General features: G+C 41.7%; 1 protein-coding gene across 1 annotated transcript in view; it reads right to left on the bottom strand.

The window, feature by feature from the left end:
- MARCH10 (membrane associated ring-CH-type finger 10) overlaps positions 1–15,757 on the bottom strand; it is a 110,257-nt gene that overhangs the window by 21,135 nt on the left and 73,365 nt on the right. The window contains exons 5-8 of the mRNA XM_019548484.1: positions 13,749–13,898; positions 8,297–9,665; positions 6,855–7,021; positions 2,661–2,770 (exon numbers count right to left, since the gene is read on the bottom strand). Coding sequence (XP_019404029.1) covers positions 2,661–2,770; positions 6,855–7,021; positions 8,297–9,665; positions 13,749–13,898 — 1,796 coding nt within the window. The remainder of the gene's footprint in view (positions 1–2,660; positions 2,771–6,854; positions 7,022–8,296; positions 9,666–13,748; positions 13,899–15,757) is intronic.

The following is a 15,757-nucleotide window of genomic DNA, read 5'->3' as shown; positions in this document are numbered from 1 at the left end:
TCAGTAAACCATGTTGTAAACAGATGTGCTGTCATCCAGGCTTTGTTGTTCCATTTATAGAGCACAGGCAGAGTAGATTTAGCATAATTCTTAAGGGCCCTAGGATTTTCGGAATCGTAAATGAGCATTGGCTTCAACTTAAAGTCACCAGCTGCATTAGCCCCTAACAAGAGAGTCAGCCTGTCCTAACTGTTTGGCTCAAGAGGCCTAGCTTTTGGCCTAGCTCAGCTTTCGACATGCCTTCCTCACTAAGCTTAATCATTTCTAGCTTTTGATTTAAAGTGAGAGATGTGCGATTCTTCCTTTCACTTGAACACTTAGAGGCCATTGTAGGGTTATTAATTGGCCTAATTTCAATATTGTTGTGCCTCAGGGAATAGGGAGGCCCGAGGACAGGGAGAGAGACGGGGGAACGGCCGGTCAGTGGAGCAGTCAGAACACACACAACATTTATCGATTAAGTTCGCCATCTTATATGGGCACAGTTCGTGGTGCCCCAAAACAATTACAATAGTAACATCAAAGATCACAGATCACCATAACAAATATAATAATAATGAAAAAGTTTGAAATATTGCGAGAATTAACAAAACGTGACACAGAGACATGAAGTGAGCAAATGCTATTGGAAAAATGGCGCCGATGGAAAAATGGCGCCGATAGACTTGCTCGACGCAGGGTTGCCACAAACCTTCAATTTGTAAAAAACACAATATCTGCGAAGCACAATAAAACGAGGTATGCCTGTACTACACAAGCACCCCACCACTGACTGCTGCTGAAGAAACATGTCCATGGGCTGGATCAAATGGCTCCACAGGCTGCATCTGGCCTGAGGGCCATAGCCTACATCAGGCTATTGAGGTAAAAGGTAGGATGTTGCCTGCTAGTTGTGGTTTTTGGCTGACTAAGTTTTCAGGACTTTTCAAGCCTTTCACACATGCCTCGGCAACTGTATTTTGCCGCAGTGCGGCCTTGCCAGAGGGTAGCCCTTCTGAGCATGCTTAGATGTTACACACAGGATTACAAGTGCTGACCTGAGTCACAAGCTATGTATGAGTGCCAAAAATTGCAGCCATGCAGCTGTGCAAGTGCCATTTAGGCACGTGCCAATTACATAGACTTTTCTGCAAACCTAAAATGACACATCCTACTTCTGGCGCTGTTCTGATGCAGCATTAACTTTTTATGCAGTTTTCAGTACTTCTGTCCCTTACCCCTGAATTTATCTCTCGTGAAATAAATAATGAAAACAAGTGTGTTTCAACAAATAACATTTGAGATTAATAACTGGACGACATTCAATCTTTGGCAATTAAAAAATCTGGCTAAATTTCCTCTTTTGTTCTCTCCCCCCCTTTTTTAGGGTTTTTAATTTGTTGTACATTTAAGATGCCACAACGGACAGGTAATCAAAAAATCATTGGCTGTGTTCCCCTCAGTGGATGTCCTTGCAAAGATGTTCCTCTTCATGTCTACAATTTACTATTAGTTTGCAAAGCCTCAAGTTACTGGACGATTTTTGTGAAATAGACTGCGATTATTATCTTCAGTTTCAAAATATAGAGGGACATTTCTTCAAATCTTCATTAGTAAGCATCATGAACAGATCTAGGATTTGGAAAGGGGGCTAGGGTGTGGGCAATGTGACTGGCACTGCAGGTATCACTGCAGCCATCTCCGCAGACACCTGCAGGCACCCAGTAGTGCCACAGCAACAGCTGCTGGAACTTTTTTGCATCCCTGAAGTAAGTATGACTTCCCTCTCCACAAACACAAACTTTATCCCTCTTTGAGCACTTCCTCTACTCTATTCCCCCTCCTCCTCTCCAGCAGGTGTTGCCTCTGGGTCTAGGAAGAGGGGGCCCACCTGTCACTGCTGCTGTCTTTGATTGGCCAGGGTGGAGGAAGCACCAGAGCTGCTCCTGCACCAATCCAGCTGGGGACTGCAGTGAGCAGCTACACAGGGTGCTGGGCTCTAGTAGGGACAGTAGCAGTGGCAGACAGGTCCTCCCTTCCAGCACCTGCTCTCAGTCTGTTCCCCTGGATGTTCACAAATAAGTAGGAGCAGGAGCTAAATGCAGGGAACCTGGATGCACTGCTGTCATTCCCAGATCACCCCAGTACCCCTGTAACCACTCCCCACAGGTGAAGCACCTGGGTGGGTCAGGGAAACCTGAGGAAGGGAACACAGAGCAGAGACCTGCTTGCTATCACTAAGCCCAGCACCCTGTGCAGCCACTCCTAGCTGCTCCCAGCTACATTAGGGCTCAAGCAGCCTGGGGCTTCCCCTGCCCCCAGTCAACTGGAAACAGCAGCTGTGGGAGATAGGTCCCCTCTTTCCTCACTTATTCCTTGTTTGGTTCTCCCAGGTATTCCCCACCAGCTCAGGGCTCCAGCTGCATCTCAGATTCCACAAGGGGACCCACACATCTCCAGATGCAAGGAACTGAAGATGCCAGGAGGTGAGTTGCGCTAGTGAAAGGAAATGCGACTGTGCCACTACACACCCCCATTATATCTGCCCCTGCTACACATATCTTCTTTAGCAGTCTAGCAGATTTCAGGACATAGTAATAGATGACTACACAGAAATACTGAAAGATAACAGTACCAGAATAGGATTAGAGGTTCCTATCTGGAAAGAGACCATTTCTTACCTGTGACTGTTGGTGATTTCTATAATAGTCACTCACATTAAAATCACCCAGCTCAACCACCAGGCTCTGCTTACACAGCTCACAATTTTTTATCGTCTCCAGATCTGCACCTGAAATGAAATAGACAGTATGGGCATGTCAACACATCACCCTACGTTGCCAAAGTGATGCGCTACATCGCTGTATGATGCACCCCAGTGACATAGTGATAACTAGAGTTCTGCAAAGCTTTGGTCCCTGATTTGATTCGGCGTAGATTCAGCCAAATTCAGTGGCTGAATCTCCGAATTTGAATTAAATCAGAGGACCCTTTAATCCCTCCAAATTGAAATGGAACCCTCCAAATTGATGCAGAAAGATTCGGACATAGACACAGCTTTAAATGCTTTTTTCTACATACCTCTAGGTACCAGGCAGCTCATGAATGTTGCGATGCATGGAGTGTCCCACAGGAGCACGGGGGGCTTCCCAGCACACTTGGCAGCAGACCCGGAAGTGGACCAGAAGCACTGGTCCCCCCACGGCCCATGTGCCCCAGCATCTCAGCATTTACAAACTATGCTGGTACCTCAAGGTATGTAGAAAAAACTTTTAAAGCTGTGTCTGTGTCCGAATCACTGATTGTTCGAATCAGCATCGAATCTTCAGATTTAGATTCAGCCAAATCAAATCAGGGATAGTGATCTGAATCAACGAATTAAATCACTGTCCCTGTTTTGAGCCGGATCCAAATCGAATAGGGCCCGCTTTGGATACCCCTAGTGATCATGTGAGTCTACATGTGACCAGCTGCTACTTCGCCCTACCGGTGCACTCCCCTGTGTTAGCGTACCGTTACAGCAAAGTAAAGGTTAAAACTAACTGTGCACCATGCACATGGTGCAATATAAGTGGTTACTGCACCATGCTATAGTACTTGCAAAAGGAAGTATTAAAAGCACAGTGCAGTAACATCACTGTAGGGCAATGTGTAGATGTGCCTTATGTGTAACTTATAAGTCTATATTGTACATAGACAGATGATACTATTAGATAGTCTCTGCATATTATAAATCACTACTATGGAGAAATTTTATATTAAAGCTATTTTCTATATAAGTTTGCTAGCCTTATATCTAAGTTCTACTGAACTCTATTCTAATCATCCCTATTATGTGTACTTAGTAATAACAACATGCAATACCGTGGAATTTAATAATACTATCTACTAAGTCCCATGTGATGTACAACAATTTACGAAAGTTCAAGTAATCTTGGGTACAAAGGCAGAAGACATGAGGTACAGATGTTTAACAATATGGTTTATTTGACAAAGAATAATTCTATTATGATTTCTTGCATCATTTTCTTTTAAACAAGTATATGCAGTGAATGTAACTGGCCATTTGGTTCAGATCTTCAAGAGCCGAGTACCCACAATTGCAATCTAATTTTAAAAAGAGCTCATTTATTTTATAGGTACCTAAATAAAGGTCACACCCTCAAAACGCTCAGCAAAATTGGTCTTCCATGACTCTTCTTGCTAAGTTTTCAAAACAGTTCAGCATCTGACATACACTCAGTTTGTTTAGACCTACTATATGTGAAATTATCTGAGAAGTTAATTCTTCTGAAAATCTGGCTCTAATTTGTATGTGTATGTCTTGGAGACCAACTGACTTGACCCACCACTGATTTGATGGAATGATGTGAAAAATATTCCCTGTGCTTGCTTGCTACTTAGGACAGTAGGCATTTCATTCAGTAGAAAAATAAACAAGCAACAACTCCATAGACTTGAAAAGGATGAATAAGCTCTAGCCCAGTGGGTCTGGTTTCCTTCTCCTGGCTATTTCACCAGAGACCTCTTGTTGTTCAAACATTCACTGATTGGAACTCAAAGCTCCTCATTTGAGATGATACAGAGTCACCTTGTTTCGAGTTCAAAGACCATTGTTTAAATACAATCACTCCAAAAAAAACCAAAACTGTAGAACACTTATACTTGTGTTTATTTTTAATATTTTGGGTTCCTTTTAACTGAGGTCAAGAGGAATTCTTCCATTTATTTTAGGGGAATAAGACTAGACTCTTTGTCTGTTCTTCCTTTGACTACAGAATGATTTCTTTACATTCTTAAACAGTTTCCTTTACTTCACTATGAGATAGTAGTGAAGAAAAACAGAAGTGTAGGGAAGTCCTGAATCTCAGGTAAAACAGAGCAATAGAGAGCCCACAAAGAAGACCTCTAGACCCAATGTTTAGTCAATGGAAGCTACTTAAAAGTTCTGATGTTTTCACTAGGGCTTTCCCTCTATGTCAACAGAGAAAGTACCACAAGACAGAAACATCAGAGACTGTGAAATGCACTAGAGATATTGTTAATGTTTTACTGTTCTGACAGGTGACAGTACAAAAATCTTAAGGCAGATAGAATATCAGAAGATTAATACTGTCAAAAATATTAAATGGTTCCTCGGAGGTTGAAAATAAGTTAAAATGGCTCTTATACTCAGAACAGGGTTACAGATTAAAAACAGGCAGCTCCTATCTAAAAACAAAGATGGCTTGTTGAAAAATTCCTAATTTAGTGAGCAGATGTCTTTCGGCTGCCGATCAAAATACACATCCAGTCCAAATTAATTTACCATATACCAATCCAATTATCTCTCTCTTAATGTACTGCCTTCTTTCACGTTGAATTCCAAGCTATATGATGAACTTTTTCTAAATCTAACCAGACCCCTGGAGATCTAGCCAATTGTCATTCAAGGCAGGAATTATGGAAAGTGAGAAGAAATAGGGTTCCATCCTATAATCCATGCAGGATGTGACTAAATAAGGCCATGCTAAGGACTAGGAGGTTGCATCTACATGAGATGCTGACTGTGCATATGTTACTGCACAGTTATTTAGTTCTTGTGCAAACAAGTACTAAATGACTGTGCAGTAACTGGAGTTACTGCACAATCATGCCAAGGAACAGCTGTTTTGTGATGTTGACTGCAATAGCTCGTGAGTACTGCGCTGTAGCCTCGCATCATGCTTCCTGCCACGTGATGCTACTGCACAGTAATCACGGGCTGCTGCACAGTCAGCATCTTGTATAGATGCACCCGGAGAATAGCATTTACCTGATGAACTTTCTGCTGTTGCAGATGAAAATGACATAACTAATGTGGGCTGTTATCCTCTGATACTTAAGAACAGAATATTTGTACTAAAATCTAAAGAATGAAACAAGTGTGTGAATATATGGAATTAAGTGATACGTATTTTATTTGTCATTTTTGCAGCTAATTCTCTTGGCTTCTCTCTCATTTCCAGCTACTTGCTTATATTAAACAGTGGGTAAAGTACATAGGCACAGATGCTTAAAAGAACTTCACACATCAGCAATTCATTAAGCAATGATATGTGGTTTCAAATGCAAGGGGAAAATGGTTCATCACATAATATGGGCAACACTTTAAAGCACAGATTATGAAAAAGTTTGCAAACCTCTGCTTTACAATTCATACTTGTAGCTACATAATCTCTTGTTTTCTTCAATCAGAATGAGAATAGAAATAGAATAAATGGAATAGTTTTAAAATAGTGTTAATATGCATTTATAGAAGTGGGGAAGATGACAGAGGAAATTTGAACAGTACAACAAAAATCTAAAGGATTTATTTCACTAGGAGTCACTTTAACACTAAAATTTATCCCATTCCAGTTTCTCTCCCTATTTCAAGTCTTTTTAAAAACACATTCAATGCATTTAATCTTATTTTATGGATCTGTCATTCAAACATGCACTCTTTTTTCCATTTATTAAATTTACATGTGCGATGTATGGAATCTACAAAATTTTATGTTTGCCTGATACTACTAGTCATTGTAACTCATTAAAACTTTTAGCATCTGATACTGAGGATTATCTATTATTTTAAACTGTGCCATGTGAAAAATTAGGTTTCAGCTGTGCTTGTCTGCTGACTAAATGCAGAGAGCCTAAATATAATCTGTTATTTGACTGAATATTTGCATTTTGGAACATACTAAATGTTGAAAAGACTATGAGCTAACTTCGTCCACGTGTAACACTAGTTATTACCTGGTATAACCCAACTGATGTCAGTGAAATTACTCCAGAGGTATATTTGGCTAAGGTTTTGTAAATTTTATAATACGCTATTGCATTTTATGGATTTCTCTCTCACACACACCTACCTGACTTTATTTTAGCTTTCAGCCAGCTTTTTAAGCATTCTTGATGAACATACTGTAGGCTTCCCACACAACTGCATGGTTCTAGCAGTGGATTGGTTATAGAACCCCCCGCAATCTGACAGATACGACATTGGTCGCCTTCCTCTTCTGAATCTTCTTCCAGAAGACTAAAGACACAAATGAAAAAGTAAAGGATGCTTTTTCATCGACTTCCACAGTTGGATTGCATCTTTGAACTCTATATATTTGGGTAGCTAAAAAACATATACTTTGGTAACTAAACAGATTTGCCTAAAACTTTTCAACATGTCAGGGACCTAAATTAGTAACAGGCAATACTTTAGAATTACTACACATCTAAATGCTGTTAAAATGTAGAAGACAAAAATCACCATTGTTTCTAAATTCTATGCATCTTTTAAAATTTTGAATCCATAATGGATTGTGTGTAACTCATAAATGATGAAATAAGCATTGGGCAATGCTTCCACCTCTTGTGCTCTTTCTCTGCAGAACCTATTAATGGAGTAAGTGGGCATGGCTACGTGAGACACTGACTGTGCAACAGTTGAATAACACTGCACAGTAGTGCATCACGGCACCAACAGTGCTAATGTGCTACCATGCAGTATTCTTAGGCTACTGTGTAGTAGCATTACTTAAAAGGCATCCGTTGGCGCTACTGTCCAGTAACTCTGGTTACTGCACATTTATTTAGTACTTGATTATACAAGTACTAAATAAATGTGCAGTAACTGCTGCGCAGCAGTGTCTCATGTAGATGTGCCTAGTGGCCTCTACTGCATGCATATATATCTAATTAGAGTAAAACTTTAGAAAATGGACAGTCTCCAAGTATGCGCCTCTGGGTGATTGGCTTTTTCCATGGTTCAGGAAGAAACACGTTCTGTGCCAGAGATGGAGAATTTCTGGCTGATTTGGAAGTTGGACAACTTTGAGGTTGGAAAGCATGAGAAGCAATTATACCCAAAACTCCCATTGCCTTTCTAGTCTGCCCTCACATCAAAACTCATTTCCTTCATTTGCAAGAGCTCCTTTGGTCCAAAAATGTGCAGGGGGAAAGCAGGTCATATTAGTAAATCAGACTGGGGCCAAATACATGACTGTAGCAGCATAGAAGACAAAGGATGTCACAGCCTACCTGGTGGGGGTAAAGGGACAATAGAGTGAGAATACTGGGTTTGGGTATGAAAAAGTAATGGGTAAGAACCTGAGTGAGGCAGAGGAAGAGAATATTTCTATTCAAAGACAGTGGATATTGAGTTTTAACTGTATAAAAACAATTGAAAGGAATCTGGATATTTATTAGCAAAATTGAATTCCAAATTCTCAATTTAGTTATATAACTCTAACCTTGGCATTAACATGGCACAGAGAAATCGTGGATACATATAGACCATATAATTACACATATTCCTTACCTATCCTTCAGTCTCTTAAGCTTCTCTGGGTCTGTTGAGGGTTTCTTTATTTCTTTTGAATGAGAGGGTGAATGAGAGGGTGTAATGTTGCTCACAGCATTATTTTGATTGTGTAGATCAGACATTGCCAGCAAAGCAAGTGATAACTGATCGTGTTGTATGCCAGCCATATAAAGACAGGCTGTGAAATCTGATTGAAATAAAATTGGGTTGGTAGAATCTAGAGATATAAAAGAACTTTGTGAATTTAATAAGTTCTCTTCATCATGTGAGGGAGCACTTGGAGATGTACTTTCTTCAGGTGGGTTGAGTATAGGTGAAGAGTCATAACTTTCCACAGCAGAAAAAGATTCCCTACTTCTTATAGGAGATAAAGGTCTATGAACATTAAACCTTGAAGTTCCATCCAAATCCAGCACTTGAGGAAGAGCAGTTGTTGAGCTCAGATTTGCTGAGGCCTCAGCCCCATGTAGAGATCGTATTAATGATCTTGGAGTACGATATGCGGAATAAAATAATGGCTGATGACTTGTTGCCCTAGCAGAAGTAAGAAGGTCAGCATAACGTCTCGGATTGCTTTCATAAGATTGCCATTCTCTGTTAGAAACATCAGCACTTGCATTATTAAGATTCTCAGAAATAGATGTGCCATCTAGCTTGTTTTCAGTCTGTGAGTTTCTTGAACTAAGTGACAGAGTTTCATTTTCATTTTTATCAGAAGCCATATCTTCAAAAAAACACCGATAAGGAGCGCAAGACTTTCCATTGTCCCCAGATTTTCTTTGCCCCGGTGAAAACTGTTCAACAGCTGAGTCTGTTATGCTGAGTTTTCTTAGTGGTTGATGGGAAGATTCAGTTCTTCTCGATAAAACATTTTTATCATCTCTAACTTCTTCAGAATTAAACTGTTTATCTTGAACTAAGGAAGTCCGGCAAGGAAGTCTAGCTTGTTCTAGTGGAGTAGGAGACTTGTTTAGACTGAAAGAAATAAATTCTTCTTCAAGTATTTCTTCTTCTTTTCTACTGTCATTTTCTTCATATGTATCTTCCATGTTGAAGCACAGCATAGAATAAATGTTCTCATCTCTGAATTTCAGAGGTGCCTTTCGAGTAGATGTGGGAGATGGACCACTGGATTGATGGGATAGAAAGGAACCACTGGTTCCCTGAAGTGTAGGTGCAGATGACTGAGCTGAAGATTGCTGAGCTTGTATAAAGACATTTTCCATATTCTTGTCTCTGTCTGGACCTTTCTGACGTAAATTTAGTTTGGAAGACTGGATTAAATTCCTTCTTTCCTGAGATTTCTTCTTACACTTAAAAGTATTTTCACTTGTTTGCTCTTTACCATCTTTTTGGACTTCAGAATCTGCATTCCAAACAAAAGACAGTTTTAAGGATTTAATCTTTTTGTCTTAGTTCTTAACACTTGCTCTGAATAGTTTTTTGTTTTGTTTTGTTTTTTGCAAACACCTGTTCTGGTATGGATGTTATGACACATTCAGTTACTGATAATTGTGGATCTACTGTACTTGTTAACAAAATTTGTAGACTTCATTCATCAACTTCCCTAGGAAGGACAGGAAATCAATACTGCTTTTCTGTATGGGCACCTGTAGGAACTTATGAAAGAAAGAAATAACTCAGGCTAAATGGTGTACTGGCACATGTAAAGGAACAGTTAGCATTTGCTTACCTTGCAGGATAGATACTGGCCCACCTACTCCTTGATGTACTTAATAGGCAGTTACAGAAGGAAATACCTTCACGGCCACATCCAGATGAGTGTGGCTGTGTAGTATGTAGCGCCACAGACCTGGGGTCACCCCAGGATCTTATCAACACAGGGCTTGTCACATGGGGGTCCTAAAGCACCTGATCACTCTTGGCACCAGATTAAGGAACAGAGCACATCTCATAGAGCACAGCACCACCCCGACCTGCTTTAACTGGCCCACTGTATTTCACAGCCCCTGGAAATTAAGGGCCCTGGCCCCTAGTGATCCCCAATGTTTCCTTGTCCATGACTGACCAAGTATGCCCCACTCTGGTTTCCTAGATCCATAGAGGGCAATGGGGATAACAAATTTACCACACTGAGAGTCAGCAGGGTGAATGAGCCTGTCCAGTGCCGGGATGGTCTTACGTTACACATTTTCTTGAGGAGTTCATGCTATCAGCAGCAGTGAGGGAAACAATGAACTCCTGTTCACCATCCTCTGCTTTCTGGCCTGACATCTGCAAATGGCTGTGATTGTACTACAGGACCAGATAATAGCCAAGGTCATGGTCAGAAACTGGTGCCTAGAAAACTTCCAGTCAGAGTAAGGCTCAGGCCCACACAAATATGAACATGTTGACTTCTCTGGTAGAAGTCAGTTACTTCTGGGTCACAGGGCCAGGCAATGGAGAGGAAAAGCAGATGTACCACTGTAAGTCCTTGGCCATGGTCAGGCAGGGGATCAAGGAATCACAGTGCATCATTACCTGGCTGCCAGGCAGCATGCAAAGGCTAAGGAACATTATGTGTTCATAGCTGAGGATATGAATGAGAAACTCAGGAAGGTTGTGAGGGTCAAGAAAGGTCTATGGGTCACCTCATGAACCTTTAGACAGAGGGGATTGTAGATGCTCTCCATATCACCCCACAATTTAACACACAAGTAGAACCACCCTGTAGCCCCTACAGGGGGGACATGTTGACACTAGCTTTGCTGTCCTCTAGGGGTCCTCCACTGCAGGATGGGAGCAAGCACCACTGAACCACCAGGCAGTAGTATCCATGGCCTGAACAGTCATCCAGTGGTGGTTGCCACCACCTGGAGACATGTGGCATGCCTATGCTTTGGCTCTGCCTGATCCACAGTATGTTTGCATTTGTTGGAGAGTATATACACCCATATAGTTTTACAAGGTGATTATGTTTTTTAACATTGCATTTGTTTGTTTGTTTCTTCAACTGACCTCCCCTTTTCATATTTCTCTTGTACTGTTTAACAAAAGTTATGCCTGTTGTCAAAACTATGGCCATGGTATTCACTGCATAGATAAGGCAGGAACGTTCAGGGGTATAAAAATTTCCAAAAAATGACTACTTGGTGCACCATCTGCTTGTCCCAACACCAGTTGCATCTCTGTGTTTCCCTCCTTCTCTCCCTCCCACCTAGGAACTAGCTTCCACAGCCCAGAGCCGATCAAAAATGCAGGCTGGGGAGGAGCTATGCAGAGCTGGTCCAAGCTGTTCCTACTTCCCTGTCTCCTTTCCTGCTCTGTCCATCCAGGGTCACAGGAGCAGGGTCCAGATAAGCCCACAGCCTTGCACAGCTCAAGCTCTCATCCCCTCCTTCCACATCCTTGAGCGCACAGTTCAGCAGTTGGCTGAACATTTCCTCACCCCCAGCATACCCACCCTGGACACTCCCCTCCAATGTCCCCTGCCTGCTCTGAAAACAACCACACAAGAGCGCAAGTTCAGTTGACAGTGTTTACTGTGTACATGAGATCAGTCTATGATTAACCATTTCAGCCTTCAGCCTGGAGTCTGACAAAGTGATCAGCCAGCATGCCTTGTAAATGCAGTGCCAGGTAACCAGCCTCCATTTGAGAACTTGCAGGCATGGCTCCTGGAGAAGCTAGGGGCTACTCCATCGTGACTGGCATGAGTTGGGCAGGGGCTCCTTGTTGGCCTCTCATGAGCTTCCATTTAACAATGGCAATGTACTTCTGCATGGATAAAGGTGCCCACATCACTGTTGTTTGCCACTGTATGTAAGTATGGGGCAATCTTGGTGCAGATCTCCATGAAGGAGCCCCTGCACATGCAAAAGTTCATGAGCAATTGCTCATCATCCCAGATGGCCATGACAATCCACTTCCACCAGTCACAGTCTCCCTGGCTCAGAAACACTGCTCTACACTTTGGAGACACTCCCACATCTGCCCAGCCCCAACGTGCTGACCTGCGACCAAAACATCTTCAGGGCAGCAGCTGCTATCACAGATTAGAGTCTTTGGATAGCTATAGACAGCCCACTGTTTGTCAGCAAGCACACACGAGCATCTCCCATGCATGTGCTGCTTCCTCACTCTTGGTACAAGTAGAAGTAGTCACAGCAGCCATCAAAGCATGCCAACATCACCTCTTCCACTCAGACTCATTTACAAATTCATAATGCTGGGCCAGTACGGTCTGCAAGGCAACAACTATGTGCAGGTCCATGGTGGCCAACGGTAGTGGAAACTCCAGGTCACAGGCAATGGTGGCAGCACAAATGCAGTGGAAATAAGGTGGATAGTCAAGGGCACAAGTCATGCAGTGAATCACACCAAAATTCCTCACACAAAAATTGCACTACCCACAATCTGAGCTTTCAGTAAGTAACTGGCTCAGTGCTGGCAGTCAGGGGAACCTGCTAACACTTAACCAGAGCAAGGTATCCTGGGATGTATGTTCCCTTGAGCCACCTGTCGACAGAAAATAAGTAGTGCATTCAACCACTCTAAACCTGACTGGAAGGTCAAAGTGTGGTCAATTCTGCAAATTCTCCATTCTTTTGGAGAAGTCACAGCATAACCAGTCCCAGGACAAATGTGACTTCTGTTTGTAGCCTATATTTTTAATGGCCTCTTCACTTAATCGGGGCAGCTGCTGAATTGAGAAAATGGGTTGCACCCAATTTAGGAAAATGGATACATTTTTCTAAAGCTATCTATTTTAAGGTTATTCTTTTATTTAGTGTGTGGCTTTTATGTACCTTCTAAGGAAGGAAACATCAAATGAAAACACGATCAAATTGAATGGTCTGGATGCTCATTTGCACTAAGGACTTGCAAACTGGAAGTGTAAATGGGCCTTAAAGTGGATACAAACGCTAGTTTAAAGTCCCTCTTTGATGTTGGTGTACAAATGAGAATGAGGTCTGTAAAAGTTTAGCAAAACAAAGGGCACATCTACACAAGACATTTAGTGTGCAGTTGACTAACTGTACAATAAATATCTCTGCACGTGCACTCCTATTGGGGTGCACAAAACTAATAAATTCCACAGCAGGACAATACTTGTATTTACAAGTACTCCACTATAAATACAAGTACTACCCTGCTGCAGAGCTTTTCTGTACACAGTAGCACACAGTCAGATTCTGACCTCGCTGGCTGGGGCATGAGGGTGCTTCTGTGTGAGGGCTGCCTGCTAGCTAGCCCCATGCTAAAGCACCGTTGTGCCCCAGCCAGCTCCTCTGCAGCACATTGAGCTGTGACTTGGCTCAGTGTGCTGCAGCAGTCTGGGCATGTATGTAAATGGTGCACTCAGAAACTTCCGGGGAGTTTGCAGAGCAATTAAGCTCTGTCGTTTATTGCTGCATACTAATGGCATGTGCAGACACACCCAACTAATCAGTTCTATAGCACTACAGGAAGAGGAAAATTAAAGAAGAGAGAGAGCTTTTCTCACCAAACCGTCTGGTAACTTGTGTCTTTGCCTGCAGCAATGAGGTCATTTTGTCTCTGTCTTCCAGTTTTCGTATATTCTGTATATCTGAGCTTCCCAAAGATCCTCTTTGGTTTTCTCTCTTTCCCCTTGAAAATGACTGCTTCTGGGAAGCTGTTAAGTGAAAAACATTTTCAGTAATTTATATTTTCAGGGAACGAGCTTCCATTAAAATTAGTGTTGCTTAAAAGAACCTAAGGTCAAGTGTCTTCAAGGTCTGCCTCAGCAAAGCAAGAAACTACATCAAAACTGATTTTTCTTTTGGCAAGGCCTTGTCATTTATGCTCAGTCAAAATACAATTGGAAAAAAATTCCCCATATTTCAAAAAGAATATGCATGACAATTTATTCCTGTAAAACATGCATAATGTTAACATTTTTTAACGTATTGTGAAAATCTGAGAATACATTTTGGGGGTTAGCCAAACTCAATTTTTAGATGCTAAATGTGATATTCTAATCCCTGTTTTGGGTTTTGTTCAATAAATAAACATAAGTAGAGCTGCTTAAAACTTTCAAATTTTAAAATTATTTTTCAATGAAAAAATCTTCTACTGACCATAACTACTCAAAAGAAAACAATTCAAAGCAATAAACATTTTCATAAATTTCTGAAAGCTAGTGCAAACTAAGTGCTGTCCTATCCAGTGATAAATCTTATTTGACGTTCTACTGAAAGCTGGTAGTTGATCTTTCCTCATTAAGCCCGTGGTCTAGTTTGATAGTCTGCCTTAACATCCATAGGGCAGCTATTTGCAAAAATAAACTAGGGATTTAACTAGCAGAGAAATTGTGGTCCAAATTTTCAAGAACTCAAGGACAGATTTTTAAGGCCTCTGACCCATACAACAGGGTTTTCCAAAAATACTGTTTCTATTTATGTGTCCAAATTATGACCAGAACTTCCAAAGATCTCATTGTCCAATTCACACCTGACCTGCTGGGCTCTTTCATAAATCTAGCCATTTATTTAGGTACATGAGAAGCTAAGATCTGATCGTGTGTGCTGAGCCTTTTTAAAGTATGCCCCAATTGACCTTTCTTCCCAATGAAAAAGTTGACAAGATTTGTCAGTCAGCAAAGTGTTAGGAAATTTGAGACGTAACTATTTATCTCAATAAATGAACAACTCCAGCTCAAAATACTGCTACATCCTAAACAGCAAATTGTCACTGTCTTATTTTTAATAAGGTTCTCAAACATAAATTTACCCTCATCCAAAAGAGAATAAATGCCAAAAATCAATTTTTCTGATTTGAAAGTGTCATGTAGAAAGGGACCTGCAGGTCCCTTTCTACATGACACTTTCAAATCAGAAAAATCAGAAAACCCAGAAAAATCAGAAAAATTGATTTTTGGCATTTATTCTCTTTTGGATGAGGGTAAATTCCAGATGTAATTCATCATCCAGTGCAAGATGGCAAAGGCCTACAGCAAGGCAGCAGCCCTAGATTTCAGGAGGGTGGACTTCAATGAGCTAAGGAGAATAGTTGGGGAAGCACTGAGGGTCCCAGAGGGGAGGGGAGCCAGGTGTCCAAGAAGAGTGGTTGCTCCTTAAGGAGACGATCCTCCAAGCCCAAAAGGAGGTAATCCCAACACGGATCAAAGTGGGCAGGAGGGCACATAAGCCTCCACGGCTCACCAAAAGCATGTGGGAGTGTCTCCTAGCTAAAAGGGAGGCGCACACCCAATGGAAGGGAGGGGCCATTACCAGGAAGGACTACTGCGGTTGCTCGGGGATGCAAGAGGGCAGTCAGGAAGGCCAAGGCAGAGATGGAACTGGGACTAGCTTCCCAGATCAAGGACAACAAGAAGTCCTTTTTTAAATACATAGGGTGCAAAAAGAAGGTTCTGGGTAATGTGGGGCCCCTGCAGGGCACGCTAGGAAATTTGGTCATCACACCAGACAACAAAGCTAACATATTTAACAATTTCTTTGCCTCCATTTTCCTGAGCAGGGACCGGAACAGCCC

The sequence above is a fragment of the Crocodylus porosus genome, unplaced genomic scaffold, assembly GCF_001723895.1.
Source record: "Crocodylus porosus isolate Cpor-Errol unplaced genomic scaffold, CroPor_comp1, whole genome shotgun sequence".
NCBI classification, from domain to species: domain Eukaryota; kingdom Metazoa; phylum Chordata; order Crocodylia; family Crocodylidae; genus Crocodylus; species Crocodylus porosus.
This window is presented reverse-complemented; position numbering and strand designations above follow the sequence as displayed.